We start from the raw sequence: 11913 nt of genomic DNA, 5'->3' as shown, positions 1-11913 counted from the left end.
CTTAATTCATGGATACTATAGGCAAATGGATAATAAAACCAGTTGGTCACTTGGCAGGCCCTTAAAAGCAGACTAACTGTGTGGCAAGTTCAAGTCTAAAGTTTGGAGCAGTGAGTCCTTGGATATACAGTGCAAGTGTCAAATGTCATGCAAGGAAGCAAATACACCGTCAGAACATTTATCAAGAGTTTCTTATCAGCAGATGAGTATTTACATAGCCTCACCTGCGTCGTCCTGATATCCAGAATTACATAGATACTATCATCTAAAGCACACCTCTAATGGTTTAGATTTGTCGGCGGAAATTGTCCTTCAGAGAAAATCTCTCCCAGCAGGGCGGTATGCGGCCTTTGACCTTCCTGACCCAGCTTATATAATCCCCCCTCACACAGACGACAAACACACCCAGCCAATCGCATTACACCAGGTAAGACAGTGTGACATGTTCAAATGTTTAGATAGGAAAAAGCATTGGTTTAATTTGAGTGTTTAATTTACACCCCGTTAACGATTACATGTTGGGGATGTACAACTAGTTTTGACTGGATCTATGTCGGTATTTGATTATTTATGCCTTGATGCTTTTACTGGGGCCAATACGGGAGATCTTCCTCCTATAAATAAAGCGGATTGAGGATGGAGCAATCACTATTGTGATTTTTTCTCATTGTGCCCTGGTTTATTGCACAGATCTGTTAAGTTTTATTTTTGCAACAAACACTGTTTAGCGTGTGAGAGAGAGAGAAGGTAATGTTTATCTACTTTTGAAGTGTGTGCGTGAATGTATAGTGTCTATGACGGTTATAGTAAGGAATTGATGTTATCGATAGTTCATTGTTTACCTTGTTGAATAGTTAAGAATGACTTGTAAAAAGAAAGATAACACATTATTACATTATGATTTGTGTTCTAACGTGTTGCTATAATATATATATATGGGTGTCATTGTATATTATGGGTTTTGTTCTAACGTGTTGATAACTGATATCAGTAAAGTTGGATTGAGGAAGCAACAACAAATCACAATTGTGATTATTTCTCCTTGTTTCCAGCGTAAATACAGGATATAACAACAGCAGTTGTTTAAATTTTATGGAGTGGATTTTTTAAAAACTATTTACCAAGAATAATTCATTGCATACCTCTTTCTTTCATGATTGCAGAGCAGTAAGATGGCTCACTTCAAACTATTGGCTGGTAAGCTTATTATTTTACTATTTTAACCAAAGATTTTGCTGTACATAACCAAAGTTGCAATGTCTTTTTCAGGACTGTCCCTCTTAATGTGCCTCCAATTTGGTATGTTTCCTTTTAGTCCATTACAAGTCTGATAAAATCTTTTAAACTTAAAAGGAAATTTATTCATGAAATGTACCAATTTCGTCATACGCAGTTTCTGGAAAAGATGACAATTAGGCTTTTGTTGTTGATAGTGACGACAAAGCCTATGTCCGATTATTATTATTCACGTCATTCTTTTTGTATGCGACAGTTTCCTCAACCAGACTGGTGTGCTACTTTACCAACTGGTCCCAGTACAGACCAGGCATTGGCAAACATACGCCACAAAATGTGGACCCCTTCCTCTGCACGCACCTGATCTATGCGTTCTCTATCATCAGCCCCACAAATGAGTTGTCAACTTACGAATGGAATGATGAGGTTTTGTATCAATCCTTCAATCAACTCAAGAACATGTAAGTTCTTCCTGAAAAAAATATAGAATTATTTTTCTTAGACATCCAACTATTATTAAGGTGGTTAGTCGTAGCTTGTGAAGTACATGTAGAAGTCAGTTGCCGTAATACTATTAGCAACAAGATGGAAGCTTTACTCCAGAAGCACAATGCCAGGACACCACCCCTAAATGTTTGAGATTTTAGTGATAATATTATCCATTTGAAAACTAAAAAAACAGTTTATTTGGGCCTGATAGCTATTTTTAAGTACTTTTTAAGTGGCTGAATCAAAAGCCGATCCCAGTTTTTCCTCTATCACCTCAAACTTTTTCCCAAGAGGTTATCTACTTACTATTTTGACACTACATGCACAAATCTTGCCCTATTCTGTACTGTTTTTCTGTGTGTTTGTTTTTTGAATGTTTTTTAAAGAATAAGTGACTCTATTTTAAAGACCGAATTTGATATTAAAAAAAAAAAAAAACATAAGTTTTTGGTTCCATACCCATAAAAATATTCACAAAATGATTGCATCTATAGTACTTATTCTACACAGAATTAAATAAACAAGTTGCAATGACAGAGAACAATAACTTTATATCTAGAGAATGTATTTCTGGAAATATATGGGAACAAACTCCATCATAATTACTTACTGACCTCAATCTAGAATTGGAAATGAAAGCAAAGTAAAAAAAATAAAGTACATGAAGGAAGGCAAAATGAATTTCTGCATGAAATTAAAATGTCAAAACAGCTAAAATTCTAATCATGTCAAATCTAAATGTGGTGATCACACAGAAACCCAGAGCTAAAGACTTTGCTGGCTGTTGGTGGCTGGAACTTTGGAATAACACAGTAAGTTTCCAAATTATATCAACTCACTTAGATTTTATTTAGAAGAAAAAAAATGACATGCATCACACAAGGCATGTTTTTCTGTTTGACAAGTACGTTTGCTGTTCCTTCAGATTCAGTAACATGGTTTCCACTGTGGCCAACCGCAAGACATTCATTCAGTCTTCCATCAAGTTCTTACGAATGCATGGCTTTGATGGGTTGGACTTGGACTGGGAGTACCCCGCGGCACGAGGAAGCCCACCGGTAGACAAAGAGAGGTTCACAGTGCTTTGTCAGGTTGGCTGGCTCTTGTTTAAATAGTTGGGGTCAATTATTTTCGAAGAAAATGACTAAATTTGGACTACAATTACGTAAAGGAATTATTGGCTGCCTTTGAGGAGGAAGCGAAACAAACTAGTCGACCTCGCCTTCTACTCACAGCTGCAGCTGCTGCTGTAAAGGGAGTCATTGACAATGGTTATGATGTTGCAAATGTCGCAAGGTGAGTTTGCTGATATTTTTTGCAGTCCGTCAGTACCTTTGCTTCCACCTAAACAGACTGTGGTTTCTTGTAGTATTCTAGATTTCATCAATATTATGACTTATGACTTACACGGAGCATGGGACAAGACCACTGGTCACAACAGCCCTCTGTTCCGTGCCTCTTTTGACCATGGGGACAACATCTTCTACAACACTGTGAGTGGTGTTTTCATTAAATTACTGCTGTGGCTTCCAGCCTAGGAATCCATTGAATATCATATAAAGAAACATGTTTTTTTCCAATTCTTCCAAAGGATTTTGCAATGAAATATTGGCGAGATCGAGGAGCTCCCCAAGACAAGCTCAATGTTGGTTTTGCCACATATGGACGGACGTTTCGTACATTGTCAGAGGAGAATGGTGTTGGCGCTGCTGCCAGCGGACCGGCGACTGCTGGGATCTACACGCGAGAAGCAGGCTTTTGGTCCTACTACGAGGTCAGTTGAAATCTGGTTGAGTCAAATGTGACATTGCCCCAGGAAATTACAAAATAGAGAACACTTACTATTTTTCCAGTTTATCAGTTTCTTTTTTTTCTGTCTAACTATGCACTAAACTTTTTGGACTGGGAGGTATAGTAGTGAGTGATATGGAAGCCAAAATTTGAATTCTGGTTGACTTTACAAGCTCATTATCCATTCATCTATCTGTCTATTTAGATTATCCATTGATATTTTGCATTTGCACTCTACATACTATACATTCAGTGATGCATTCTAACTTTGGAGCCATAAAATGCAAAAATAAAGTCAAATAAGGGTGTAGTCTTAACAACGACTCTATTGAAGGAAAACCCACACCACACAAAAACAAGCTGTACAAACTCATGGCATTCTAGTTTTTTCTTAATTATACTATCTGTTTCCAAAGCTGCAAGACAAGATTGAGTTCTAAAACTATAAATAGCATGTCTTTCCATCCTCCCTCAATTGCATCCTGACATTGGAAGTTCTATGTGTCACCTGTCGACAATTAAAATACACATGATACCCTTCAAGATAATTTTAACATATTTTTATTCTTCATCCCAACAGATTTGTACTTTCCTCAAAGGAGGACAACTCAATTGGATAGAAGAACAGAAGGTGCCTTATGCTGTAAAAAACAATGAATGGGTTGGCTTTGATAACAGACAGAGCTTTGAAACCAAGGTAACACTTGATTTTCTTGTCGCACAGTTTGGACACACAATAACTAAAAAAAATAAGACTCCCAGCAAATTGTGTCAACTAGTGTCCCACATATAAAGTAGTCAAAACACATGATGTCCCACAGGCAAAGTACTTGAAAGATGAAAACTTTGGTGGAGCGTCTGTTTGGGCTCTCGATCTTGATGATTTTAACGGACAGTTCTGCGGACAAGGCAACTATCCACTCATCAGTCACCTACGCTACCACCTTGAGTCAGGTAAGTCGTGTTTTGCATATCTATCAAATTTTGTATTTAAAAAAAGGTTAAAAGCTCTTAATAGATAGGTCATTATCATCCATCTACTTTATAATGTTAGATTTCCCATCACAACCGCTGTCAACCACAAACGCGGTACCCGAAAGTACACTTGAGGACGAGATCACGAATGCCACGACAACGATGGCCACACCCAGAACAACAATGCCCACATCCACAACAACGATGGCCACATCCACAACAACAATGCCCACATCCACAACAACAATGCCCACATCCACAAAAACGATGCCCACATCCACAAGAACGATGCCCACATCCACAAGAACGATGCCCACATCCACAACAACGATGCCCACATCCACAACAACGATGCCCACATCCACAAAAACGATGCCCACATCCACAAGAACGATGCCCACATCCACAACAACGATGGCAACATCCACAACAACAACAAAAGAAGCAGAGACCGAACAGGTTCCAGAGACCACCACTTCACCACTAACCACCACAACTATTGCGTCTGACAGTGACTTCTGCGCCAAGAAAGCTGACAATATTTACGCAAATGAAAATGATTTCCACTCCTTTTATCAGTGCTACAATGGCCGCACGTTCATCCTGAAATGTCCCGCAACTCTTGTTTTCGATGATAGATGCAAGTGCTGTAATTGGAGCAATTAAATATGGAATAATTGCCCTGCTCAAGTGTGTGTGCTTTTCATTTAAGTGGATAGCAATAAATATGGGCTTCCAATGAACTTCATACCTTTAAATTTGTGGCCATTTTTTAGCGTGACAATCAAATTACATTTTGGTGTATCTGTTAAGATTCACCCACATTTATACATTTATAGACCCCTGCAAACCAAGGAAGTACTAATACACAGATCCTGCATATTCGTTCAACCTTTCGCAACTTTCATTGTTGATCAAACTATTTATTCTTTCACAGTATACACGTCATATCACAAATTATGGGTCTCAAATGGTGGTCAAAAATCGTATTAGTAATCATGTTCAGGAAACCTTGAGTGTTGACATTTTTTTTGAAATATCACTTCACTGAACCAAAGGTTAAATTCTTTATCTTTCCAGCTTTTCATTCACAGTTTAATCATTTCAGTGTATAGATTCAAAAACATTTCCAAAGATACACCACTAAATAAAATATTAGTGAACTATAATCATACATTACCACATATGTAAAGTTACCATTAATGATATTTCTATGTTATGATTTGGTAAAGATACATCTGTTGTAAAATATAGATATGATGGGACTCTAAAATTGCACTTCAATAATAAAGCATATCACATTAGTAATTAGATTTTTGTCAAAACATATGACTTTGTATCATTTGTTTAGAGTTCATGGACAAATGTGTGAGGCTCGGGGAGTTTCTCAATGTCACTGTTTTGGATGAGTCTGGAATAGAACAGGATCAGCTCCTCATAGTTCTTTTTAGAAATCCTTTCATTTATGCCATGAAATCTAGGAGAAGAGAAAATGCATCACCTATAAATGGGTCAAGCTTTAAAAAAACAAAGACTACATTGTACATTTAGATGTAATTGCTGTTTCAGAGGAGAATACTGTTCTATGGGCCAGTTTGTTCAGTTTCGATTGTTCCATCTTACCTCTTTGCATCCCCTGGTTTAAACCATAGAGGGGCAAAACGGTAAATATCGTTGGTCAGATCTTTGAAGTGTCGACTGTCTGTGTTTCCAACGCAAATACCTGCATGTTCAAACATTGAAATGCAGTTACAAAATACTGCACGTCCTCTTTCAACCTGAAATGTACCTGGAGCAACGGTTACTGTTGGAAACATGTCCAACAAAGTTTTCTTGACGATCTGGAAACCAAATGAGTTCTCGCCAGATGAGCTGACAGGTAAAGGATCAAAGCCCTCAATTAGCTCCATTTTTACACGGTGGTCTCCAAGTGTTACTTCGATGAGGTCCAGGACCTAAAGAAAGAATCATTTCATGCAATGCTGAAAATCCCAGACGGAACAAATTTGACTCAGTACCTCCTGTAATGACTGTGCTGAATGGATTCGTAAATTCACATATGCTTCAGCAAAGGAAGGAATGACATTTGTCTGAGAAAAAAAAAGAAAAATGTTACCCCATTAAATGATTGGAAGCTAGTTTTCTTTCATTGGCTTTACCTTCACACCTGCATTAAACATTGTAACTGCAGTGGTTGTCCTTACAAAGGCATTTGAGTCTGGTTTTTGTTGAAGAAACCTTGGTCAGAAACATCTTTCCTTAATTTTAAAAAGCACAATAAAAATATGAATACAGTGGACGGACGATAATTACCTGCCGACAAGTGGAGAAAAAATCCACAAATTTGAAAGTATGAACTTCATTGGAAACCCAAACTAAAATAGCAACAAAAAAAAAAAGTTTTCATGCATTTGAATGTTGAACAAATTTCAACAATTGGAAATGTACCTTGTGAGCTAGGTGTTCAAATGTTTCACGTTCTGGTCCGTAGCCAAATAACATTGGCATAGGGTTGTCTTCCAGTCTAAAGGAAATACTGATTTAGGAATGGACTGCACAAAAATAGATCAAACAAAAAATGTTAGATGTTTTACTACCGTATTTTCTGGACTATTTATCGTTTAGGAGTAAAATGTCTGACTCTGACTACACGATTTCAGCCTGATTCAACTTGGTAAAGAGTTGTTGATGCCAGAAGATGTAAATTTATGTATTTTAAAATGTATAAGTCTTGACTCTGTACAAGTGGCAGGATGTGTGAAATAAATCTTTATAGTCTGGAAAATACGGTAATTGGCTGCCCTTGATGGCGTCTGTCAGTCCTCTTAAGTCAAATGGATTGCAAGTTCATCAGTGGCACTGAAACTTTATCTCAAAGTTTAAAGGGACCTGGCATCAAATGCCGTCAAAGGCTGCCAAGATATTTAAAAATAATAATTGAAAAGAAACACTTTTTGACTGCTGCTGCTAAGATCCCAATACTGCTCTCCCTTGGAGGCATTGACGCATGTCCGGGAAGGGTTGAAACACTCAGCTTAACAGTGGCGAGACCCTTTTCACTCACTCCAATTCTACAAAACACAGAAAAAGTATTTTACTATTATCCATGGCAATACTTTCATTTTTATTTTGAGGTTCTCACAAAGCAGCGGGTCCATTAAGACCGCTGATGACTCCATCGAGCACAGCAAGACCCTCGTCTAGTATAAACGCCAGTCGAGTGTTACGCTGTTTAAGAAGTCGTGCAATGTTCACGGCTCCCTGATAACCACTGACCTGAAAAAGACAAAAAAAGACCACTATTTTCGAAGGGAACATCTTAACAAGCCTCAATCCAAAGTTTAGTTTGGGAAAGGTTGCTTACTTCCTCATCATGGCCGAGACCAATATAAAATCCTCTACGTGGTGTGTAGCCCTTAATCAGCAAGAATTCCAGGGCTTGAAGAATACCCTGAAAGCCATTGGAATTTTAAGAAAAATAAAGATTTTTTTTTGTTATTGTTTCGGTTTAAGTTAGCGGTCACCATTGTTTATTTGTTACCTATCATAGCAAAATTATCTCAAATTATATAGTGAAAGCAATCAGATTTTCTTTAATAACCATTTTAATTAATATCTGCATGGGTAAAACAACTTTTGTATACAGTTTGAGATTATTTTTGCTAATTTCATACCCAGTTTGATAATTCTATGTTGTTATGGACTAAAATAAGGAAGGTAATTCATAAGAGGACAAACAGCATTATTTCAAGCAGTTGTCGCCCTACAATCCGGTTGGTGCTGCTGATCTGGTGTCATCATAATTCTCTGATGACAATGGACGAGATGGTGGCGACTAGTAGGAAGGACCACGGTTCTGGTGAACTTAACACTCATGCTGATCACAGTAAAACCAACTAGGATAATAATAATGATGGTTGATTTTTGGACATTAACAAGTCAATCAAGATCAGTTGGTTGATTGTGAGTGTGAATCACACTGTTTCAAAATGAATGGTAAAACTTAGATGAAATAAATCCCTAGGAAAGTCCTTAAATTCTATATCATATTTAATAGCGGTCTATCCTGATTACAACATCCCGGTCACTAAGAACAAGTGTAAGGTTGCTGTAATCATAAAACTGCATTTATCCAAATCCATTTAGGTCATGGACAGACTACCTAATTTAAAATTGAGGTTTCACGAAGATGAACCAGCATAGAAAACAGTGTGATTACAAAAATGAGATTATTCCGCTGTGAAAATTGGCTCACTATGACTACTTTTACTATGAGATGTTACATGGGCAGTCTAAAATGTCCTACTATAAGTTTTCCCTTACCATTAGAGAGCCCTTGTCATCTATGGTCCCTCGACCATAGATGAAACCTTCTATCTCCTGAGCAGAAAAAGGCGGCGCATCCCAGCCGTCAGACTCCGTGGCGGGCACCACGTCGATATGAGCCAACAGCAGGTATGGGAGAAGATGGGCCTGGGATCCCGAGATCCTAAACAGGTGGCTGTAGTTGGCCACCAGCTCATGCTGGACCAAACTTGAAGTAAAAATTGTGGGGAAGGCTGACAAGGGAATCCAAGAAATATAGAGAATGGTGAAGACACTCTATATTTGTGCCTATTCTTAGCTTGTTCCAGAGAAAGGTGAAGATGATGTATATTCTTTTCTATTCTTAGTTTGTTATGGCCAGTAGAGCAGCGGTCCCCAACCTTTTTCCCACCGCAGATCAGTAAGGCTCTTTTTATTTTCTTGTGGACCGGCTATTGGTCCTATTTGAACTTTTCAGTGGGCCCTATGTGAGTAAATATGAGCCACGTTGTGCTTGCATGGTTTATTTTCGCTTAAAAAGCAGAATTGCTATCATTAATAAGGGGAGCAATTGGCCGATGTTGACGGGTATTTCTAACAATTTAAGACCAAATTGTGTGGCGTTGGTGCACAAGCGACCTTCACGACGGCAAGAAAAAAACTAAGCCCAAGCATTATAACAATTATTTATACATATTATAACAACTTTTCTTATTTCAAGTAGGAGGGCAAGATTTAAAATGTTAATATTTATTAATCTGACGGACCGGAATCAGGTGGCTTGCGGACCGGTACTGGGCTACGAACCGGTGGTTGGGGACCACTGCAGTAGTACAGCAAGTGCGGATTAGGGTCGACTGCACGACAAAGAAGGAAAAAGTGTGAGCAGCATGTTAACTTAACTTGCAGCTAAGTCCTTTCAACGTGTTGATGCAGTACCTTTTCGTAGAAATGAGTTAAAGTGGAGCAATGCAGTTGTGTTGCTCTCCGTGGATGAAAATGACACTGTAGGGATGCGAATGGCTTCTGAATCAGTAAAACAAATTGAATTAGTAAATCAAACGAATCAGTAGCGTGGATTGAGTTCGCTGCTTGCATAAACTAGATTTGGTTACCTTTAAAGCGATTTAGTAGTTCCTTTCGCTGATGGTGGTTTATATCGAGGGAAATGTTGCTCACCGTTTCCCAGCGTGCGAGTTGAAATCCAGCGTTGACGTCTAGTGACAGCGTTCTAATTGACGCTATCGTAAGAACGATGAGAAAAGCAGCAAAGCCTGTACCTATTATAATCTTTAGAAACTTGATCATCGTCAGGTTTACGTGAGTAACAACTACGATCGATCTTGTGAAGTCCAATTTTTCGGGCTTGTTTACAATGTTTTCAAACTTCGATTGTCACATTTTCAGCCGGCACGCATGCGTCACATCGTGACGTCACGCACTATGAGCGCTCGACATTGAAGCAGATTTCTTTATTTATTCATTTTTTCCCCTTAATATATGGTAGACAAAAATGTTCATTGTTTTTGTTGTTGTTTCTTTACTTTTAAAGTTGTCTCAACAAAGATAATGGAAAACGCTGGCACAAATTTCATCATTTTTATTGAAAAAGTCACATTTGGACAGCATCAGCCTGAGCTCTTTGCACTCTGTCAAAATAATAATAATAATAATCTACATACATTTCATTTAATAAAAAAACAACCTCTCCACCCAACCACAAATGCAGTTTTACGCACATTTCATGTGAGTGCCAGACTTTTTAAATTATTTAAATTTACTATACACTTTGAATTCAGAATCATTCGTGCCCTTAGTATAGCGATTAAGATCTTGAACTGAAGCGATAGTTGTGAACATTTCGTCCCGGTTTGAGTCCTGCTGGTGACGCCTGACTTTTTATTAAACAATGTATTCCCATTCATTAGAAACCTACTGTGTTTCACATCTTTACAAAAAGCTAAACACAATGAAACATTGTCGGATCTATAAAGAGACCTAATATGACATTGGAGACTTGAAAGGAGAACATGCCTCGGACACCTAATGACAGAACCATCCTTCACATCATTCTTTCATTCTTTGTGTGAGTTCTTGAATGCGGAGCAGTATCCGGACTTTTAAAAACAGGAAAGGAAAAATCTCTGAATGTAAACACAATGGAAATATATGATGTATGATCATATTTTGACACAGGTAGTGTTGTTTCGACTGTTAAAAAATGCAAATCCCTGCTTATTAATTGCACAAATGGTGACACAAAACAGGGAGAATTCGCAAATGTTCTCTTTTGTTTGGTATTTTCTAAAGCCTTTGTTTGTGTGGATGATAGATAAAGCTCATTTTAGGAAATAAACTGCTATGTTTGGAGAAGGCCTTACTTAACACTTCTGTCTGCTTGCAGTGCACAGCCCTGCTTCTGAGGTTTGAAAGACCTAATAAAGACACTCATGACTGCATTCCCCACTTCCACTCTTCAAGTATCAGCACAGTTTGAGCTTTAAGTGTGACTGAATGACCTGAAAACTTCCTATTAACCTGCTGGACCGAGACCAGTGTTCCTTCACATTGCCAACAAGTGAGTATTTCAGATAACAGATATATAAATGGTGAAAAGTGGTAAAAAAAAAATAAAAAAAAACCTCGATACCAGCCATTTGAACAATGCTGAGCTCTCTGAAAAACAGAATGTTAATTAGTCTATTGTGTGTCAGAAACATTAGTACAACATTACAATTGCTTCACAGGTGGTCAAGGAAACACACGGCTGCCAATGCATTTTTAAAATAAAACATATAAATAACCAGTACCAAAATTAACACATTGCATCCACCTACACTCATTTGTCAACAAATACATAAGTCAACAGGGAGTGACAGAAGCTGCCTTTAAAAATCATACTCATACAGTTTTTAGTCAAGGACACTTTAATGTATATATTTTTTGGACTGATATTATTAAGATAGCTTTAAAATGTAACAATATACCCCACAATTAACAAGTCTATCATGGTATGGTACCAGTCACAGAGCATTTCTGATACATTCTGTAAATTTCACAAATTGCATGAGTTGGATGACGACTGTGTAAAAGTATTTTAAGTAACCTGAAGAAAAT

At 37.8% G+C, this 11913-nt stretch overlaps 2 protein-coding genes across 4 annotated transcripts; one reads left to right on the top strand and one right to left on the bottom strand.

Moving 5' to 3' along the window:
- Window positions 1-294: 294 nt before the first annotated feature.
- Window positions 295-5176, top strand: LOC144205495 (chitinase-3-like protein 1). Of its 3 annotated transcripts, none has more exons than XM_077729939.1 (12): window positions 295-427; window positions 1164-1197; window positions 1270-1299; window positions 1493-1697; window positions 2481-2537; window positions 2651-2816; window positions 2897-3021; window positions 3095-3218; window positions 3317-3499; window positions 4097-4213; window positions 4338-4470; window positions 4571-5176. In XM_077729939.1, exons 2-12 carry the CDS (start codon window positions 1173-1175, stop codon window positions 5155-5157), a joined length of 1752 nt encoding a protein of 583 aa, XP_077586065.1. In that variant the 5' UTR covers window positions 295-427; window positions 1164-1172; the 3' UTR covers window positions 5158-5176. The 3 variants fall into 3 exon arrangements, with proteins under 3 accessions (XP_077586065.1, XP_077586143.1, XP_077586232.1); XM_077730017.1 differs by lacking the exon at window positions 295-427 and adding an exon at window positions 580-741 and having other exon boundaries at window positions 1162-1197; XM_077730106.1 differs by lacking the exon at window positions 295-427 and adding an exon at window positions 580-747.
- pm20d1.2 (peptidase M20 domain containing 1, tandem duplicate 2) lies at window positions 2539-10238 on the bottom strand. The gene is made up of 13 exons (XM_077730226.1): window positions 9912-10238; window positions 9736-9822; window positions 8815-9050; window positions 7856-7942; window positions 7634-7767; window positions 7443-7562; window positions 6940-7015; window positions 6805-6866; window positions 6651-6729; window positions 6510-6581; window positions 6281-6446; window positions 6115-6214; window positions 2539-5968 (listed from the first exon to the last, which is right to left on the bottom strand). Exons 1-13 carry the CDS (start codon window positions 10102-10104, stop codon window positions 5839-5841), a joined length of 1542 nt encoding a protein of 513 aa, XP_077586352.1. The 5' UTR covers window positions 10105-10238; the 3' UTR covers window positions 2539-5838.
- Window positions 10239-11913: the final 1675 nt, after the last annotated feature.

The sequence above is a fragment of the Stigmatopora nigra genome, chromosome 1, assembly GCF_051989575.1.
Source record: "Stigmatopora nigra isolate UIUO_SnigA chromosome 1, RoL_Snig_1.1, whole genome shotgun sequence".
Taxonomy (NCBI): Eukaryota; Metazoa; Chordata; class Actinopteri; order Syngnathiformes; family Syngnathidae; genus Stigmatopora; species Stigmatopora nigra.
Note: the sequence above shows the minus strand (reverse complement) of the source record. Positions and strands in the feature narration are given on the sequence as shown.